The sequence below is a fragment of the Zootoca vivipara genome, chromosome 13 (assembly GCF_965207765.1).
Source record: "Zootoca vivipara chromosome 13, rZooViv2.hap1.1, whole genome shotgun sequence".
Taxonomy (NCBI): Eukaryota; Metazoa; Chordata; class Lepidosauria; order Squamata; family Lacertidae; genus Zootoca; species Zootoca vivipara.
Window position 1 is genome coordinate 13,918,036 of NC_142596.1, and position 22,431 is coordinate 13,940,466.

General features: G+C 39.6%; 1 protein-coding gene across 1 annotated transcript in view; it reads right to left on the reverse strand.

Moving 5' to 3' along the window:
- The window catches only part of FAM227B (family with sequence similarity 227 member B), a 113,472-nt gene that overhangs the window by 89,996 nt on the left and 1,045 nt on the right, over window positions 1-22,431 (reverse strand). The window contains exons 2-10 of the mRNA XM_060282751.2: window positions 20,989-21,042; window positions 17,123-17,381; window positions 12,852-12,910; window positions 11,738-11,782; window positions 9,025-9,129; window positions 4,382-4,480; window positions 3,567-3,668; window positions 2,254-2,380; window positions 160-312 (exon numbers count right to left, since the gene is read on the reverse strand). Coding sequence (XP_060138734.2) covers window positions 160-312; window positions 2,254-2,380; window positions 3,567-3,668; window positions 4,382-4,480; window positions 9,025-9,129; window positions 11,738-11,782; window positions 12,852-12,910; window positions 17,123-17,381; window positions 20,989-21,042 — 1,003 coding nt within the window. The remainder of the gene's footprint in view (window positions 1-159; window positions 313-2,253; window positions 2,381-3,566; window positions 3,669-4,381; window positions 4,481-9,024; window positions 9,130-11,737; window positions 11,783-12,851; window positions 12,911-17,122; window positions 17,382-20,988; window positions 21,043-22,431) is intronic.

A 22,431-nucleotide genomic window follows, 5' to 3' on the forward strand; every position in this document is an offset into this window, starting at 1 on the left:
TGTTCTGATTCCTCTGAAGCAACAATAAATTACAAGGTTCATATTTATCCTTAAGATTTATAATATTGCTCTCTATTTCAATAACATGGTTGCCAATATTATGCCAGTATTCTGAAATAAACATTCAATAACTTTTAAAATTCTTCGCCTGGTACTTACAAGACTTTGCTATTGACCTTGTTTTAATCACAGAGCTTTGGAGTTTCAAACTGGATGACTTATGTAAGGAATCTTCTTTCTGCATTTGTGTCAGGGGCGCTTCCAACCAGAATAAATTCCATTTCTTCCAAGCAGATTTTTGTGGTTTGAAACCTGCAAAGCATAAATTAATGTATGTGTGTTTTTAAAAAAGAACTGACAAGAGCTTTTTAGTACTTTTGTTACCAAAGAAAAGACAGAAAGAAAGGCACATTTACTTCTTGGTATGCACTGTATCTTCAACAGTCTGCTGCTTTGTTAGCAATCTTCATTCTTCATTCATTTTCTTTCTAACATTCTTCATTTTCTTACTGGAAACTGAGAACTAACATTCAATGGATATTTCTAAAGAAGAGGGATAATGCTTTACGTTGTCCTAGTTTTGTTAATTTTATCACTTTCCGCTGTAAATTATTCAGACATGAAATTAGTTGTCTTTGGTCGTGGATTGTTTGTGTGCACAATAGGAACTAGAGAGGCTATACTGCAAATGTTATAACCACATAAGAATACATTTGATCACCATGGTTGTTATTTGGGAGGGAAATACACACTGAAATGTTGCTGGGGCAGCTCTCCAAAGCCTGCACGCCCTGAGAACTACAAAGCACATTTAGTACTTCATATCTGAGGAGTTCTACTTTATTCCATACTTGCAATTATTTTGAATGACAAGCATTATTTCACTGAGGATGTCATCATATCAGTCACTGGGGCCTAAGTTTTAGTTATTCTAGTTATTCAGTAACACTTGTACCATAAAATTACAAGCACTGCTGAAATTACTTTTGGTACTTCCTAAGACAAATCCTTGATACATGTTATACTCATGAAGCGAGCGTTTTAGCTGTGTCACTTTAACAGCATAATTCTAAGCATGTAAATTCCATTGACCACAAAAGGATGGTATTCCCCAGTAGGATTGCATTGTGACAAATTCTAAAGAGACAGTTTTGTTAATACAATAATAGCGCCGCCGCCCCACCATATACTGATTTGCCTATTATTGTGAATGTAATATGTTTTTATCGTATTTAATTCTGAATTCTAAATTACAACTTGCCCAAAAACCTGCCAGTGAAGGGCAGGTAATAAATTTAGCGATAATGATAATGACACTGAGAACAGTAATAAATAGTAGTACAGTGGTACCTTAGGTTAAGAACTTAATTCGTCCTGGAAGTCCGTTCTTCACCTGAAACTGTTCTTAACCTGAGGTACCACTTTAGCTAATGGGGCCTCTCGCTGCCGCTGCGCCGCCACCGCCTGATTTCTGTTCTCATCCTGAAGCAAAGTTCTTAACCTGAGGTACTATTTCTGGGTTAGCGGAGTCTGTAACCTGAAGCGTCTGTAACCCGAGGTACTACTGTAATTGGTTGCAACAAAGAGCCCATAAAGTATTGGGGCAAAACTACATATATAGCACCAAAGCTCATCACTTCAAATATCACCAGGGCATCATAAGTTTCTAATAGCAAGTAGGAAGGGTCCACTATTCATCATGATCACAGTATTTGGAGAAGGGAGGTTTAAGCATTCCTTCCTCAGCTGTAATCCCACTGAAAATCCTTCCAGCATTACAGTGTGTGTGTGTGTGTGTGTGTGTGTGTGTGTGTGTGTGTGTTGTTTCTGCAGATTTTATCGGGATTGGGGCTGAGGAAGGAACAGTTAAACCTCCCCCCCGCCCCACTGTGTGCTGCTGTTCCAATGAAAATTGGGTTCCTCGCCCCACTATTATATTTTCTTAAACCTTGATTAAGAATGATGCATTTAGCATGCTATCTGCTTTGGTCCTTAAAGACTGAATTGTTGTGGCATAGGCTCTCATCAACGTGAAAGTTTTCATTCGCAAAAACATGTATTGAAATAAATGTGCTCGTTTGGAAGGTGCCACAGGACTAATTGTTTTCATTATTAGAGTGTTAGCGTTATTATTCTTTACTATTCTGTAGTACTGATGTTGACTGGGATAAAATGCTGAATATATAAAGTTATGTAGAAAAGATCTTTCTGAAAAGTCCTAATACCATAAATTTCAAAGACAAATTGTGGTACCTCTTATCCATTGAAAAACTAAATCCATTAGCTCCTCTTTAAATTCGTCAGTGAAGCAAAGACGGGATTCAGGAAAAGCTTCACAAAAAGTAACATAGATGGCTTGTGACAAGCAGTCGGGGTACATCTGCCAAAATACAAACAAAGCTAAATTTAAAGCATTTAAAGTTGGCAGTGAGTAATATAAAGAATAAGCAAAGTATAGTTAATAACAAACCCAGACTTTTAAACATAGCTGAATCATTATTTGTGGTGAAATGAATAATTCTGCCAATGTGCGAAGTAAGTAAGCATAGCAGCTAGCTTAACATCTTGTGAAGCAATACTTTTTAGGTAAAGTAACAAATTGGGGGGGGGGGGTTACTATTGTACTATTTATCATCAAAAACTATGGAGAGCAAAAAAAGCTTTATTATTGATATTATGTGATATTTCCTTGTCTCCACAAGCAGTAGCCAAGGCGACAGAACCTGTGATGTGATGGTTACATGGTTTGGTAAACAATTTATTTTATTTTATTTTTGTTACAGTATTGTTGCACCGTGTCAGAAGTGACACCAACTACCTTAAACATTATTGTAACCAAGAACCAAAAACTTAAAGCTGAAATACAAAAGGGACAAAATCTTTAGTCCTGTTTGAAGGCAGTGGAAGAACCACATACATCACAATGAAGTACAGAGGAAGAAACAGAAGTAATGAAAGTGCAATAAAGTAAATGTAGCCTGAGTACAATACTTCAGGCCCGTGCAGAGCGGGGGGGGGGGGCAGCCAGGTATACCTGCCCTTGGCCTCACAGGACTAAACTGGCTGGGGCCCCCCAACCAGGGACCAGCTGCTTTTGTTTGAGTTTATAACTTTATTCTAACAAGACACCCAGCCCAGACCTCAATACAAGCTCTGCAAGAGCCTGTGATAATTGCACATTATCACGTATGTGCCGTATTTCCCAAGCCTGTATATAATGCATTATTTTTCCAGCAACGTTACCTGGGGGTAGTGAGGTGACAGTACCCACACATCCCATAAAGTGTAGGTTGGACCTTAGACAGTGGCAGAGGAGGCAGTCACTGGCACCAGTATAAAGAGCGACCATAAAAGGGCTTGAAGGCAAAACATAGGAGCAGCTAAAAGATCTGGGTATCTTCATCTCCAAAAAGAGTTTAAGAGGCAGCATGATAGTGTACAGAATAAGGATATATATACAGTTTAAGGATACCAAAGGGATACATTCTTTTGTTCTGAGAATGAGACAAGGAGGAAATGGACTGGAGCAATACTCATGATTGAAAAATATCTATTAGTGTCTTTACCTGAAAGAAAGGATCTTTTATGAAATTGGGAGTACTCAAGAGAAGCGCCACAAAGCTGTCTGATATTCTATCAAAAAGGTGGTCCTGTTCAGCTTGATTAGGCTTGAAATAAATCAAGAAAAGGTATCATTAGCGTTAATATTTCATTGCTTCACTTACCACTGATTTTAAGCACAGGTGGTAGAAATAATGTATGAATTAACAGGAACGTCAGAGTGATCATGCTTGTGATCTTGGAGCTAAAAAGGTTACATGACATAGGAATCTCTCTCTCTCTCTCTCTCTCTCTCTCTCTCTCTCTCTGTGTGTGTGTGTGTGTATATAAGAGAGAGAGAGAGAGAGAGAGAGAGAGAGAGAGAGAGAGAGAGAGAGAGAGAGAGAGAGAGAGAGAGAAGTGGAATTTTTGCAGTTAATGTTGTGCCTACCCCAAGTTTCTTGCTTTCACTGTTTGTTGTACTGATGATCCAAACAGTGGTTTACACCTCATGTATGAAATGGCTTACACCTCAGGTATGAAAAGCCCAGGCATGACATAAGGGTTATAGCATTTGCACACACCTTGGGTGTCAGATTTAAGCTCTCAAGTATGGATTATGTACCCCACAGAGGCAACACTCTTTCAAGGGTTATTATAACTCTCTGTGTGACTTATTCTGTTTGTATTTCAGTACAAATCAGTCAAAGGGCAACAGTTATTTAACACAGAAGTCCATGTATGTGAGCAGATTCATTCATGATCAACAAGAAGTTTTATATATTCCAATTACGTTTTTTAATTTGGATAAGAATGAAAATAAAGCTTTGTGTCTTCATACCTTGAACTTGTGAAGAAACCACCACCAAAAGCAATCCTGTAAAATTGCAAGGGATGCTTCAGAGATAAACAATTTCTTCAGAATTTTTGTATCTACTCCCTGTTAATAAAAATGAAAAAAACATAATTACAACAAGGTGATGAACAATATCTTTTTTTATCCAGTCCCAAACATATATACTTCAAAGGGAGTGCCCCTGATTAAAGCATGATGTTTTTCCAATATGGTGTTGAGCATCGCAGACTTGACTGATAATCAATTTGATACTGTTGTAAGTTTGGTGTGTGTGTGTGTGTGTGTGTGTGTGTGTGTTGAGAGTAGAGTTGGGCAGTGATGTGAGCCAGAGGAAAAATCAGCAAACTGGAAAGTGTAAGAGTCATGTTTGATTTCTGTTTGAATCTAAGACTGTGGCTATGGGAGAAACAAGACTCTTTGGGGGTGTCAATGCTGTAAACCCCTCCATTGTAGGCTCAGGTTTTATATATGTGTAAATAAACCATATACAGTATCATAGACACCACAGTCTCTGCTGTACGTCATTCCAAAGGAAACACGAACTCTGGGTAAGTGCCTGGAGCGGACCATAAACTGAGCATTTCCACTCTATGAGATTCTTACTTGATATCTTGCACCACTTGGAGATTGGTGAGGTGTGCAACAATATCTTAAAGATATGAAGTTCAAACTCATTTTTAAAATGGAAAATGCAACCCCAGGAGGCTACAATTTTGAGAATAGAAGCAAGAAGGCAGGATGTATAACTACTTTCTTAATCCTTTCAACACCAGCCACTTCTCACCCAAACTGAACCCTGAGTTGCTCTTCATAAACATGCATCAGGAACCACACATGGGGTGGGGGTGGGGGAAGGATTTTGACAAGAAAAACAGCTGGTAAGGAAGTTGTTAAGAAGCTTCTTGTGCTCCACTCCAAATTGCTGCTTCCTAAAGCTGCTTTTCATTTTGAAAAAGTAGGGGATTTGTAACATACATCTATATGCTTGCCCAATGCAACTACTGTTATAAACAATTAACCATACCAGGAGTTCCCAACAAAATTTTCTTGAGGACCCCTCATCGAGCCGCTATTGTGACAAGGACCCCCATTAATTCCTAATCCTAAAATTAAAAAGTGAGAGCCAAATTAAGAGTCTTTTTATATTTTATATTTATACGTTTTTTTACAGTTACAACAGAGTACTCCATCAGTATACAGTTAGTTTTAATTTTCAGTTCTTAATGAGATGAACCACTTTTTAACCAACGGTCCATTTTTAACTACGCGAACTGTAGCTTCCGCGAAAAACAACGCTTTGTTTACAAACACTACTGTTTTGCAAAGAGGCAGCGCGTGCCAGGGAGGAGGGAGGGGAATGGAGAAGACAGGGTACCTGCGCAGTAGCGCACAAATGAAGCCGACGCGCACAAAGCATCTTGGGGAGGTGAGCGTTAGTAGAATGCGCACGCTGCCTCTTTGCAAAACAGTAGTGTTTGTAAAGCGCCACCTAACGGCATACAGCAGAACTACTGCCTCTATCTAATTCTAGTTTTGCACTAGACTCTGCTCATGCGGGAAGCGGCCAAAACAAAAAATCTGTTATCATACGAAATATATTTAATATATTTTTTATTCTAATAGCATCTTGCGGACCCCTCTGGCATAGCTCGCGGACCCCTGGGGGTCCGCGGACCACCTGTTGGGAACCACTGAACCATAAAATCCTATGCATGCCTACTCAGAAGTAAGCACCACTTACCAAGGGCACTTTTTTAAATTCAAAAAAGGAATCAACGTTTGACCTAGTTTGCTACAATTGCTATACTTGGTATGGAGGGCAGCCCAAAACAGGATGCCTTCCAAACCGCCTGGGGTGCTGGGGGTCTGAAGCATCATGATCCTAGAATTAGGTCCCACGATGTAAAAATAAGGAAGTGGTCATGCAAATCGACTGTAACCTTTTGAAAGGATCTTGGTGGACTTGTGATGAAAAACAAGGCATCTGACAGGCCTAGGCAAATGTCATTGCATTATTTATACTCAAGTCATGCTTTGGAAAATTATTTTTACAGCATTGAACTTAACAAATTATAGTTCATTATGTCCTTTGCTATGCATCTACAAGATTATTTGTCACTCCGCAGCTGCAACCTCATATAACCCTTTAAAAACTGACCCATAGTAATTGCTCGGGTCAGTACTCATTTTCTCAATAGCAAGCAATTATTTTATGCTCTGCAATCATATAAATTTTATGGGATTATAAAAATTGGCCTTGATTGTTTATATGAAATTTAAAAGCTTCAGTTTGGATTTTTAGATCCTAATTAATTGTTGGCTTCTTAAAGACAGTATTTGCAAACTCATGTCTGGCACAGATCTTAAGAATATCTGTTAGATTGACCAAAATAACAATATTAGCTAAAAAAAAAATCTGGTTCTTCTCATACTTTATACTACTTGGCCTTGAACAAATGACAAGAAAGGAATAATGGCTGCAATAAATAAACCTGACACCTTGTCTAAATGTGTAAATTCAAGGAAAAATGCAAATCCATTAAATGACATTATGCTATAAACAGGCAGTAATTATCTTAAACTAACATTTACTGCCAGCTTCAAAAATATTAATAGAGAAAAGAAGAAGGGATAATTTAAAGTAGCAGCTGTATAGCAAAAATAATTTAGATATATTCAAATAGTATTAATGTGAAAGCAACAGCCAGGGTAATATATTTCTTTGGACCAAAAAAATGTCAAGAAGTACTGAGAAGGCTTCAAAATTTTTCCATACTTCTTCAGTCTGAATGTTATACAGTGTTGTACAAAAGTAACCCCCCCCCCAAAAAAGTGAGAAGCCTAATCTGCAAATTTTAAGGTGGAAGTGCAGATATTATGCAGATTTATGATACAATTCTATTCCCGACATTCCTGGGAGCAGGTATGTTTAGGATTGCACAGCAAAATAAGTTTTTCAAACAGATCTCAGATTGTGTTGAACCAAGGATTACTGGGACCAAACAGGAAGGGCTGATCCCCTTTGAAAGCACAATTTCTGTTCTGCATTTGGAGATATAGACTCCAGTTCACAGATCAGCAAGGATGGCAGCCCTCACAACTGCTGAGCCTATGCAATGGTGATCACCACTCTGGGAACAATGAGGAATGGGGAACAAACATAATGTGGCCATGCCCTTAACAAGTAACTGCTGCTTGATAATAATAAATAAATAAATATAATATAATATAATATAATATAATATAATATAATATAATATAATATAATATATTTATACCCCACCCATCTGGCTGGGTTTCCTTGAAAGCTGTTTATGGTATCCAACCGATTGGTACAGTATGCACAACCCCCAAACTCCATATATAGTTACAGGTACTGGATAGGCTTGTTTTGTTGTTTGGTTGATTAACATGTTGCAGTATCCTTTTCTTTTGCAGATGTAGAGCCCAAATTAAAGGGTGATGATAGAATTGTTTTATTTCTTTTTAAGCTATTGCTGATTTTAATCATTTTTTCAATATTTTTAAATGCCAGTTTTAACCAGTTTTACTGATCATTTTAATGTTTATTTTATATTCTTGTAAACCACCACAGATTTTCTTACAATCAAGCATATATATATATATATATATATATATATATATATATATATATATATATATATATATTGTGACAAACAAACACCCCCCCCCCATTATAAAGCTGCAAAACAACCAGAGAGGGGACGAGGTTACAGTTCTGCAACATTTTCAGATTTACAATGTTAATATGCCTACTAATGAAATGTTTAAAATACTACTTATGAAATTACTAATAGAACAAAGATATTCCAAGGATCAATTCTTATGTTTCATCAAACCCTGCTTCTTCTTTAATCACAGAATAATACATTATCAGAGGTGGGAGCGCTTCCATTTCCAATAATACACAAAATGTTACTTGCACTGAAAGCTATGTCCTTTCTGTCATGAAGTCATAAAAGTATCACAGAAACAGTTCTCCAAACTTATATTCTTCAAGCAGGTAGCATACAAAAGAGTATACCAAAAAGTCTAACAGCAGGCCCAAGCGTTTGTGTTCTTTGGGAGGCCAAGCTAGCAAAATACTTATAGCAACTGGGAGATGGATCTGGCAACCAGCCAGCCTAGTCATGTGCTCCTGTTTAACAAGGCTCAATTAACAACAGCTGCTCTGCTGAACAATCAATTCATGACACTTTCCTCATTTGTTAATAAAATGGAGTGAATTAATCACTCTGCATATTAAGTTTAATGCTATCTGAAATTTATCATTATTTGCAAAAATAAATAAAAAATAAAAAATTGGAATACTGTACATCTTGCTAAGGGAGGTACAGAAGGGTGTATAGCAACAAAAGACCCAAAATATAATAGTGGGAGACATAAAATGCATTTTATGTGGATTTTAACAGTGGACGATATGATGTAATTGGCTTCTTACTGACTTGAATGTTTAATATGTCTAAAGTATGTCATGAAATCTTAAAAGAACTGTTAACATATATTTATTTTGCTTTGGGTATAAACTACATATCAAAATTGATCTACCTTAAGCTCTAAAAATATTTTAGAGTTTTGCTACCTAAACTGAAATACAAAGTTTATACCTTGAAGGTTTGGACTTTTAGAACTGAATCCCAGAGTTGTGCGGCTTCTAGATGGTTTGGTAGTTTCGTGAGTTTCTTTGGCTTGAAACCAGGGAACTTGTAATTCTAAAATGAAGAAGAAAATCCACATTAATAACTATGCTTCTAATTGTTTATCTCAGAAAAATGTGCTAGTTCTGTACATTTAAAAAAAAGCAAGCTCAGAACTATCCACATTTTTTAGACAAAAGCAGCTATGTTCAGGCTACTGTGTGAAACCTCTTTATTTTAGGTAATATAATCAGAGAATCTGTTTTTCTGTGACTTTTTCGGCTATAGCTTCTACGCTGATGATTCCCATTGTGTTATAAATTTACATTTTCTGTAAAATAAAAGAAACAAAAAAGGAGCTATGCAGGATCCTGATCAATATGGCGACTCTGGCACCCAAAGGTTGAACCCTCTTCTTCCAGTGATACTTTCCTGCTAAACATTCTCCCCCAGCAGCAATTTGCCCCACAGCAGCTAAGAAAAAGGAAATGGAATGGATGCTGCAGAATTAATCCAAATATCAAGTGGGCTGCTTTTTCTGAAAAAAAAAAGAGAGCAGCAAATTCTAACCATTATGATTTAAAAGGTTGTGTATATGTTTAACATAATGTTAAATTTGACCCCATGTAATAGTTAATAATCAGGAGTGATTGATAAAAGACTGTCTTCTCCTCCACCACCACCACCGAAATCATGTGCAAGATCAACTGTCCTATGATAAAGAGCCAGGAGAAAGACAAAAGCACCACCACATGCCCGGTCCTGAGTCAGCTCACAGTTGTCCCTTCCACTGCTTCTCTCCCCTAGTTTCAGGGGAATTAAACATTTTCCTTGTGCAAGAAGCTTCATGTTTGTTTATATGCAGTGCAATTTTTCTAGCATAAGAGGTGACAGAATTCACAATGAACACCTCCCTTGTTCCCTGATAATGGCAAAGGTGCCGACCTTAGAGGTGCCAGAAGTGAGTTCCTGCAAGTTCTGGCTGAAAAAAAGCTCTGTTTATATGCATTTCATGGACATAGCTGCCAAGTATCCCGTTTCCGCCGGGAAAACCCCTTTTTTCTTACCGTTTCCCGGCAGTCTCCCGTTTAGTGAAAAATCCCGGTATTGTCCCTTAAATCGGCTTCTGCCCGGCGGCCATTTTTCTGGTGCCGCTTTGCCCTTCTATGGGCACCCGAAATTGGCGGCGCCGGAAGTCGCTTCCGCGCATGACCGGAAGTTGCGTGACGCGACTTCCGGTGGCGATTTACCCTTCTATGGGCATCAGAAAATGGCGGCGCCGGCGCCGGAAGTCACTTTTACGTGTTTCTGGTCATGCGCGGAAGCAACTTCCGGCGCTGGCGCCGCCATTTTCTGGTGCCCATAGAAGGGCAAAGCGCCACCGGAAGTTGCGTCACGCAACTTCCGGTCATGCGCGCGCTGCCGATCCCGGATCTTTACGTCCCGAACTTGGCAGGTATGTTCATGGATCTGTCACATTTTATGAATGCTGTGAGCTGCTTTAGGCAGTCTGGTCAAAAAGGAGAATGCAAATTTAACAGATGACGAGGGGGAAACAATTATTCTTCAGGGGCCCTTTGGATAACACCACTGCCCTCAGAAGTTTGTGAGGTTGTGATCCAGGAGAGATAGAGCGTGGAAATTACTGGTGTTCGTTTATCTATCCTAAGTCCAAAGTGGAAATCAATCCAATTAATAAAATTGGTATTTGCTGTTGTTGCTTTCAGTCCACATATGGTTCTATCATAACTGATTACGTGTTTTCGTCATTTGCACTGTACTTTCTGTGCACAGAAATGAATGAGGTGGAATAACGTAATGACAACATAATTTTCTTTTTGTAAACTGCTGTGAGGGTTGTTGTTGTTTTTTACAATCAAGTGGCTAGGGCAACCCAGTCAGATGGGCAGGGTACAATTATAATTATTAGTAGTACCAGGAATAGTATTAATGAATTTATGACATAAATAAATTTTAATAAATAGTAATTCACATAATTATGTAAATCACAAAAGTTATGTACTGTAATTTCACCACAGTTGACAGCAAGATTATAACGCAGTTTCTGGTGGAATGCAAACAGTGTCACAAAAACAGAGCAGAATGGAAACAAATACCTAGATATGGGGGGGGGGGGGAACCATTTGCTGCACGGCGCAGCTCAAGGCTGAAACAATGCCTCCTGGCTGCGCATTTTCCTGGCACAACCTTCCCCCCTCAGCTATTCAGGAGGGGGCTGAGCAGTGGACAGGGACCTGGGCAGTAACTGGACCGCCTTCTCCCTTTAAAGGGAAAGGGCGCCCAGTGCCCAGCTTCTTGCCCCATGTGGACCCGATTGTCATTGGATCACCCACCCTCCCTCCCATTTTGTTATGTGTATGTGCTTCAGCCCAGTGGTGAGTGGGCTGAACTGGCACGGATATTGCTATAGATGATTTGGTTACCATATTCGGGGCCAGGGAGGAATTTTCCCTGCAGACAAATTGGCCCATCTGCAGGTTTTCGTATGCCTCACAACAAACGTCATAGCACCCCTTCCAAGACACAGCACTGTCAGGAATGTCACACGTGACTCATGTCAAGGGGGGCCTACATGCTAGGGGGTTAGACTAGATGGCCCTTAGGGTCCCTTCCAACTCTACAATCCTATGATTGACTTCTGCAGCATATTTGGTACAATTACCTCAACTCTTTTAGAACTTGAGTGGTCTATGGCATCTGCAGCAATCTGAAATACATTTTAAACAAAAGCATTGTGTCAGTAGGCTAAATGCACTGAGCGGTAAAGGTGCATGTTATCTGCTTCACTATCAATATTTTGTGGCAAAAATGATAATAATTGCTGAAAATATATGAAGAAAAGAAATGCTGTGAAATTTGAAATTATCTGTTATGAAAAAAGGTAGATTCTCTAAGCAGTGTTGTTACCTGTGTGGACATATAAAATTACTCAAGGCCTTATTTTACTTGGAGCCAGGTGAGAGAATTAGTGATGATCAGAGAAGCACACATAACTAGCATCTGCCTGCATCTACACTATAAACATATCAGAGCTGATGTTGAATACAGTGCTAATTGTGTTAAAGGGCATACTTTAGGTATGCATGGGCATACTTTAGGTAAGACCTGCTGCAAAGTTACTAGTGTCTGTACATCAAGAATGAGGAGGCTGTGGTCCTTCAATTGTCATTGGACTCCAACTCCCAACAGCCCCACCCAGCACAGCCAATGGTCAAGGCTGATGGGAGTTATAGTGCAACATCTGGTTATACATACCTGCTGCATCTGCAGTAGAAGGTGGTAACATGGTGAAAACATACTGGGGTAACAGAATGGACTATCACCCCAGGTGGAGGGTGAGAAAGTCACAGTTCTGAATGCACCTCTGTGTAACAAAGCACTTTGCAATCAAGAGCTAGCACAGCAAGAGCAGAATTTCTCTAATATGTTCCTTTTTTTTTTAATGTGCAGGAAGCATCAGACCCCCAGTGGAAGTCTGAAATGGGACAGTCCATTCTACCACCTCATTATGCTGATATTGTAACCCAAAATGTTACATCATTTTTCCACCAGTTTAACTGTCACGTCCCACAGTGACCCATGGAATTTGAGTTTGGTGAGGTTGCTGAGTATTTTGTTTAAAGAGCCCTCTCCGGCAAGTGAAATATAATCATTTCTGCACTTGTTTCAGGGATACTAGTAAGGTGCTTCAATTTCAGGAAATTATCAGCTGGCAGCTCATCATGAGACCACCATGCGTAAAATGGGGTGTATGTAATAACCAACAAGTACAATACCTTCACTTTCTTCTTTTTCTTCTTCTTCTTCCTTTGCAAATTGCTTGTTGATTCAGCGTCTTGAAAGGAAGAAAGTATGAAGAATTTAGAACGTATCACTAATTTTCCATTTCATGAAACAAATACAGATTTTGGCCATAACTATTTACCTGCATTTTCAAATATGTGTAGTATAGAAATCTTGCTTCACTGAAATGACCAGTCAGTGATCTGGGAACTGAGCTAGATTCCTGACTTACCGGAATGCTAACTGCCTTACCTATATGTACAGTCATACTTCAGTTTAAGTACGCTTCGGTTTGAGTACTTTCAGTTTAAGTACTCCGTGGACCCGCCTGGAACGGATTAATCCACTTTCCATTACTTTCAATGGGAAAGTTCGCTTCAGGTTAAGTACGCTTCAGGTTAAGTACAGACTTCCGGAACCAATTGTGTACTTAAACCGAGGTACCACTGTATATTGTAGCTTTTAACAGCTGGACCACATAACCACTTTCAGTACACAACTGTAGATGACTTCCCACAACCACTAATTCAAATTCTTACATACATTTACTCAGTAGTAAGTTCCACTGTTGTCTTTGTCCATGGAGTTTTCTTGGCAGGGATACTGGAGTGGCTTGCCGGTTCCTTCTCCAGGTGGATCACGTTTAGTCAAAACTCTCCACTATGACCTGTCCATCTTGGGTGGCCCTGCATGGCATAGCTCATAGCTTCTCTGAGTTATTCAAGCCCCTTCGCCACGACAAGGCATTGATCCATGAAGAGGTGGCAAGAATACACAGAGGAATTATACCAGAAAGATATGGAGGTCTCGTACACCCTAGGTAGTGTGGTTGCTGACCTTGAGCCAGACATCTTGGAGAGTGAAGTCAAATGGGCCTTAGAAAGCACTGCTAATAACAAGGCCAGTGGAAGTGATGATATTCCAGCTGAACTGTTTAAAATTTTAAAAGATGATGCTGTTAAGGTGCTACACCCAATATGCCAGCAAGTTTGGAAAACTCAGCAATGGCCAGAGGATTGGAGAAGATCAGTCTACATCCCAATTCCAAAGAAGGGCAGTGCCAAAGAATGCTCCAACTACCGCACAATTGCGCTCATTTCACACGCTAGCAAGGTTATGCTTAAAATTCTACAAGGCAGGCTTAGGCAGTATGTGGACCGAGAACTCCCAGAAGTGCAAGCTGGATTTCGAAAGGGCAGAGGAACCAGAGACCAAATAGCAAACATGCGCTGGATTATGGAGAAAGCTAGAGAGTTCCAGAAAAACGTCTACTTCTGCTTCATTGACTATGCAAAAGCCTTTGACTGTGTCGACCACAGCAAACTATGGCAAGTTCTTAAAGAAATGGGAGTGCCTGATCACCTCATCTGTCTCCTGAGAAATCTCTATGTGGGACAAGAAGCTACAGTTAGAACTGGATATGGAACAACTGATTGGTTCAAAATTGGGAAAGGAGTACGACAAGGTTGTATATTGTCTCCCTGCTTATTTAACTTATATGCAGAATTCATCATGCGAAAGGCTGGACTAGATGAATCCCAAACCGGAATTAAGATTGCTGGAAGAAATATCAACAACCTCAGATATGCAGATGACACAACCTTGATGGCAGAAAGCGAGGAGGAATTAAAGAACCTTTTAATGAGGGTGAAAGAGGAGAGCGCAAAATATGGTCTGAAGCTCAACATCAAAAAAACCAAGATCATGGCCACTGGTCCCATCACCTCCTGGCAAATAGAAGGGGAAGAAATGGAGGCAGTGAGAGATTTTACTTTCTTGGGCTCCTTGATCACTGCAGATGGTGACAGCAGTCACGAAATTAAAAGACGCCTGCTTCTTGGGAGAAAAGCAATGACAAACCTAGACAGCATCTTAAAAAGCAGAGACATCACCTTGCCGACAAAGGTCCGTATAGTTAAAGCTATGGTTTTCCCAGTAGTGATGTATGGAAGTGAGAGCTGGACCATAAAGAAGGCTGATTGCCGAAGAATTGATGCTTTTGAATTATGGTGCTGGAGGAGACTCTTGAGAGTCCCATGGACTGCAAGAAGATCAAACCTATCCATTCTTAAGGAAATCAGCCCTGAGTGCTCCCTGGAAGGACAGATCGTGAAGCTGAGGCTCCAATACTTTGGCCACCTCATGAGAAGAGAAGAATCCTTGGAAAAGACCCTGATGTTGGGAAAGATTGAGGGCACTAGGAGAAGGGGACGACAGAGGACAAGATGGTTGGACAGTGTTCTCGAAGCTACGAACATGAGTTTGACCAAACTGCGGGAGGCAGTGCAAGACAGGAGTGCCTGGCGTGCTATGGTCCATGGGGTCACGAAGAGTCGGACACGACTAAACGACTAAACAACAACAAGTTCCACTGACTGAACTTGTTCCCTAGTAAATGTGTTTGGAATGAAGTCTAAATGTCTCCTAAATTGTGTTAAAGGAAAGGTGGGGGTACTTCAGGGAGTAATGCTAATGACTAGAGTAAAACACCACTCACTGTTAATTATTTTTTGGGGAAATTTTTTTAGATGAGATGTAAACTTGCTTTTAAAACTCACTTTTGCTATTAAGGAAAACATATCTCTATTGGTGTAAGCCAGACTTCACTTCTTGAGCCTAATGTTTTGGGCAGTAAATGTTGTCTAAATATTACCAGAGGATAAGGAGCTTGTGTTAATTGGCTCAGTAATGTCAGGAGGTGTGTGTCATCAACAACAGCTTGGTGAACTACAACAGTTTATTATGTAATGATCACTGTGTAGTTTTCTGCATTTCATTTCCCTCTGATCTCACTATTTACAAATATATCTATATCTACAGTATATAATACTTCATGTATGTTGAAGTGGATTGAAGTCAATGAAAGCTTATAATAAATTTATTTTAAGGTGCTGCAAGACTCAATTTAGTTGTATACAAGTGAGTCATTTAGCAGTATGCCGTACTTGTTCTGCTGGCAAAATTTGCCAGCAGAATGTTGCATGAGAGAATGCATAAGATGGTTGCTGGTAACTTTGTTGTGCAATATGTATAATATGCTGTGAAACTGTCACATTGGATTCCTCTGTTGCACAACATTAAAACTCACCTGTCCACTAGCGCTAGACCCCTTACACTACCATAGAGAGAATATTGTAAAACATTATTTTGTTTTTGCTGCAAGAGACTGACAGTTCCCCCTCTGGAAATTACCGTATTTACATAGCCCCAGATGGAATGTAACATGAAGCCAAACCTTGACTTAGCATGAACAAATGACCTCCCAGATATAAGACCATAGCTGCTTTGCTAATCATCCATTCCTGCTGCTGCTCTGAGCTAAGCCATGGTTTGACTTGGCATTACATCTAAACCTGGGCTGATAATTTAGTTCCCCTATGCAAATAAATAATAAATAAACATTACACAGTTAAAAATCTGTTCCTTCAAGAAACTGAACATTAAAAAATAAGTTCCAGTAGCACCTTAGAGACCAACTAAGTTTCTCCCAGGACATTCTATACAAGAGATCAAAGTAGCTGTCTTATTATAAAAGAATTTCAGAAAAAGATTGGAAAGAGAAGTTGCTGAACTGCAATTTATCACCAAACTTAAAACCAAGGAGAAACCTGGTCTAAATAAAGACATTGGATTCTTATCTCATTATACATTGATAAAGCTATCTTTAGCCATCTCACCCCTTGCTTTTCCTGTGGAACCAATTGCAGTAGTAAACAGTCGTAAATTCTTCCTGTAAGACCAAATGCAGTCATAAACAGTCCGGCTTCCCACCACCCTTTTGAGTGGTGCTCCTCCCCACCCTCTCACTATATGTGGGGATCTGGTGACTTCTTTTTCAGTGTACCTGAAGAAGTGTGCATGCACACGAAAGCTCATACCAATGAGAAACTTAGTTGGTCTCTAAGGTGCTACTGGAATGAATTTTTTTATTTTGTTTTGACTACACCAGACCAACATGGCTACCTACCTGTAATTAAAAAAATAAGGATATGTTTCAAAGTGTGAAACTTATAACGTGGTGGTATGCAGTTGGAGTCCCTTCACGGACAGAAGGCAATGAAAATGAAGGCAATTTTCAGGAATTTTCACACACCATTGCAGCCTCCTGCACGTCACCAAAAATCTGCTCCAGAGGGAGTGTGTAGGGAGATTGTAGGGAGGAAAAGGAATCACTTGAAATTGTCTCCCTCTCTGTGGATGTCTTCAGCAGAAGGACACTAACTGGATATTGGCTGTAACTGATAACTCATTGGATAATTATTACCTTGCTCTTTAAAAACACCCTCTTGGTCATCTATTTCTGATTCTTTAGATTTCAAATAAATTACGACCTCAGCATGTTCACGGACTCTCATTTTGCATTCATCCATCCTCTTTTCCAAATCAGAGATACTTTTAGTGGGTATTGGAGCATTGTCATGAAGAAACTGTGTAATAGTCTCCAAGGCATAGTCTTTTTTTAACTTGGCAACCAAAGGCTGAGTATCCATTTCTGGCATGTAGGGAATCCGTGGCCAATCATCCTGCAATAATAACAGTTACTGAAAATCTGACAAACAACAATGTTAAGGAACAAATATTTATATATACATAGAGACACACCCATACACCTACATGCATACATACACAAAATCATCACGCCAAAATTAAACACTTGGGTTGTTTTTTTAATATAATATTTTTATTGGTTTTATAATAACAAAAAAGAAAAAAGAAAACAAAAAGAAAAATACAGGGAAAACAAAAACAAAAAACAGAACCATACAAATTCTTAAACACATTTGAACATTAATAACATCAAGATTAACTTCACATAATCATATATTGATTCTTTATTCTTTATCTCTATGGACTTCCTCCTATTCTCCCTTCTAACTAATTCAACACTTTCTAATTTTTATTAACTTTTTTTTCTAAATTACTCATTATAAATATTATTCTTGATCCTTTTTCCCTATGAATTATCAATACATCAGGATATAATTTGGATCTTGAAAACACATTAACTATTTTTCATTTATCATACATCATCCTCCATAGATCAAATTTGCTTCTACAACCTCCTTATACTTCCACTTCCTTTATTAAATGTTTTTAACCTTATAATTCTTCTCTAAATAAATTTTAAATTTCTTCCAATCTTCTTCCACTGCTTCTTCTCCCCGGTCCCGGATTCTCCCAGTCAGTTCAGACAGTTCCATAAATTCTATCAGCTTCATCTGCCAGTCATCCACTGTAGGCATATCTTCAGATTTCCAATTCCTTGCTAATACAAATCTAGCTGCTGTTGTGGCATACAGAAAAAAAGTAATATCTTTCTTCGGCAATTCTTTTCTTGTAATCCCAAATAAAAAGACCTCTGGGTTCTTAACAAACGTGTTTTTGAACACTTTCTTCAACTCATTATAAATCTTATCCCAGAAGCTCTTTACTTGGGGGCAAGTCCACCACATATGATAAAAGGTTCCTTCCGCTTCTTTGCACTTCCAACATTTGTTATCTTTTTATGATAAATCTTTGACAATTTCACTGGTGTAAGATACCATCTATACATAATCTTTAACATATTCTCTTTTAACATATTACATGCAGTGAATTTCATATTACTTTCCCACATCCTTTCCATCATAATATTGTGCACTATATCTTTTGCCCTAAACACTTGGGTTCTTTATCCAGTTTACGTGAATAGCAGAGATTAATGTGTGTGCTTAATTCTTCCACTAAAATAAATTTTATTGACAAATTTTAATAGGTTTTTAGAGTATGGTGATGTTTAACAAGTTTGTGAACGTTTTGCTAAATAATGGATTTACTGTTGTTAGCTACATTGAGTGCCATGTGTAGAAAGGTGGGATAGAAACGAAGGTAGTAAATACATAATAAATAAAACAAATGGCTCATATATATTTTCTAGTATAGTATTGCCTACGTCTGTCTTTAGTAAGTTCTCTCATACGCTACCCAGAGAACATAATCCCAGAATGAAGTGATACATCTTTATCTGATCCTTCTTCTGTAGAGCTCAGGATTATTTACTGTAAATGGAGTTAATCACATTTTATCTTCACAACAAACATAAGAAAAGCAAAGACCTGATTAGTTCGACATTCTGTTCCTCAGGGTAGACAACAAGATGCCTATGGGAAGCCCACAAGCAGGACATGAGAACAACTGCCCTCTCCTGCTTTTGATCCCTGGCAACTGGCATTCAGAAGCATACTGCACAAGATTCATATCTATTGTAAGCATTATCCATTGTTATCTTTATCTTGCATGAATTTCTTTAAGCCCCTGTCATGGGCCCGGGAGTGGATGGGTTGGTTGAGTCAGAGAACAGAGTAGCAGCAAATAGATAACTCTGGGTAAGGATCTAGTGGGCTGGGAAGGTCTCTGGCTGGGTCAGGAGAGCCCAAGGAAGGGGATGCTGGAGAGGGTTCTTGTGATAGTGGTGGGGTCTGTTGCCCCATTCCATCTTCCCGTTAGCCTCCACAGTGCAAGATATGGGTTGCCCCTCCAGAGTTGTCAAGAGGCTGGTTCCAGCTCATCCACTTTGCCTTTCATGTCAACAATTCTGCCTCTGGAGTTGTCAGAAACCACATCTAATCTTGCCTCTCCAAGGGAGGTTACTGCCGCACCTGTCCCATTTGCCTCCAATGAGGCAGTGATGCTTCCTCCATTGCCTAGGTCACAGAGACACCAGTGCCAGCATGAACAGATGAGGCAGGTGCATCCTTCTTGGAGAAGTGCCACATCGCTTGCCCAGTCTAAAGACCAGAACTGCTTGCCATGCCAAGTTGTGCCCACGCCAGGGATGTTGTTCTTGGATTAACAACTTTGCTTGTGTAGTCATGTGTAGCACCAGCTGTGCTTTGGATCAGCATTTTGCCTATGTATCACACAATATGAGGATTCAAGATATTGGTAGAAACCACCACCTGACTTTATCACTGAGTGGGAGCAGCCAGGACATCTAAAGGTATCTAAGCAGGCAGCTATCACTTCATCTTGCAGTAGCAAATTTCAAAGTCCCAACTATGTGTCGTGTAATGTAGGTTAGGTGAGAGAAAGTGAGTTATTCAAAGCTGCACACCCAATGACCTTTATGGCAGAGAGAGGATTTGAACCCAGGTTCTCCCTTGTTCAGGTCTAGCACTCTATCTGAAGGGAGAGATTTGCCAATTGTGTTATTGAGCTAGATCTGATCCTATAGTTTGCATTGCCTGCATTGTATAATTCTGAGTGTATGGCTTACCCCCTCCCCCCCCATATTCCCTGGATGTTCTCAGTGCCTCTGCGTCTCTGTACCAAAGTAGGTCAAAGTGTAATGAAAACATTCGATAGCAAGACAGGATGCCCAGCTTGCTAAGAGCTGACCTTGTCTGGAACACAGAATGAGAGGCAGAGAAGCTTATCAGCGGATGAGGCATTGTCAGCTTGACACACAAACTGGTCTTGCTGAAAGCTTTGTTGAGTCAGCATGTGCATGTGTTTACAAGAAGGACCGGACACAGGAAGATCCATATATGTACAGTACTTGTAACCTATGACCCTCTTGCGTGCGCACACTTACAGAGTGGATGCCTGAGGAGGGGGGGAAGGATCCCAAGGAGTGTATAAGAATCTTTGCAAATTTGTGTTTCTTTACTCTTGTCGTGAAGCTGATCACCAAGAGTCTCTTAAATTTAAGAATTAAATTCTTTCTCTGGATTCAACCCTCGGTGTCATTGTTGACTGTCTCTGTCTGGGCGCAACTTAAGGATCCTTATCAGCTAATAAGGCTACATATCGAATATATCACACTGGTGAAATAAGACAAAATGTAAGGCAATAAAAATCACTAAAGCGTAAGTTCCAAAAAACAAATGTGTAACATCTACATTTCTTCCAAAACTTGCATATGAAAAATGTAGAATAACCACAGGAGTGCCTTTCTATGTAAGCTTTCCCAATTCTGCACTGTTCTTACATTCCACTGCCTGAGGGCTTGAAATGCAATCCTCATTTAAACTTGTTTCTCAGGGTATACATTCATAAGTTCCTTGCTCAAAACTTTGTTCTCCCCAGACCAACCGCCCCCCACCCCAACAACACACATACATACGGGTATTATTTTTTAAAACTACCTACCAACTTCTGAGAGACTAAAAATTCTTCAAATGTGCGAGGAGGCTGCGGGACTGCCTAGAAACAAAAATACATTTGTATTACAAAAGAAACCCTCCATAAATGGTGCATGCCAGTAAAAGAAATATTATTAGGTGCTCAATTTAGCAACAGTAAGTCTGTGGTGTCTACTGCTGGGTTTTGATAATTAGTATCTGAAAAAGGGAGGCATTACAGTGAATAGATAACACTGAAAATAAAGGGACACAATAAAACAAGAGAGGAGAGATACAGGACTGGTTTACACAGCCACCCAAGCTGCGAATCCTGTATGCTTATTTGAGGATCAAATGCATCAGCTATTCCCAGAGCTTATGTTTCTACCTCCACTGTCAGAGGTACTATGCCTCACTATACCAGTTTCTGGAAATTACAAAGTATGAATGCACTAACGGGGAGTGCCTGGTCCTGCCTAGGAATTTAATTAAAAACAACAACAAAGAAAATTCTGGTTTTTAAATGGGCAATGTGAGTTTTGGGGCTGTGTGCATGGACGGACACACACACAGAGGGGTGGGGGGAGACGCAGGGTTCTGTGCATCCAACAGCATCCAAATATGGCCAGAAACAACCTTTTCCACCTTGGAAAGCCTTGCTTGTAACCGTCACACCAAATTGGGTAAAGTCATGCCAAAGTCACATTTCAGTCCACCACCTTGTTTCAAAATGATGCCTGGCATCCAAATGTAGACTAAGACTACTGGCTCCCCCTTGGGAACCATCAGACCAAATTAGGCGGCAATGCCTTCAGAGCCATCCAGCTTGGCGCAGAGTGGGCCCATTACACCAAATTTGGCAATGCCCCATCCAAAAAAGTTGAGGATGTATTCAGGTGTCCAAATTGGCACAGTTTGGAGCCATCATGCCAAAAATCAGGTGAAGCCATGCCAAAGTCATGTTTCAGCCTGCCACAATATTGTTGTGAGGTGTTTTTGTTTTGTTTTTGAGGTGGGTGGAATCTAATGAAAGATTCCATTGTTCAAGTAGCCAGGCAAGGTCTATAACGGCGCTAAGTATGGGTTAGTATAAGAAAGGAAGCTTCTCTGTGCCAGAGGAGAAATGGGTGTATAACATGCTACTGGCCATAAAAGATTATACCAAATAGAGGACAAAGATTGAAACACTGCCTTTTGCAGTCTGGCTGCAGCTCCGATCCATCAAAAGCCATAAAAGCCAAAAGCATCTAGCTGTGGTTCTTTCTTCCATTTAACAGCTAGAGAAGAGATCCTCCCAATGCAAAAATGAGCTGGTTTGTACACAATTATTTTGTAAGCCACTTTGAGTTACTTTCTGTAAACAAATCCAATAGAAATAAAATAAACTGGAGTGCTGAGATGGTTAAAAAAAGAAGCTGCACATTTATTGGTCTCACAGTCTGGTGCACAATACATCTACCCCACTCCGTGT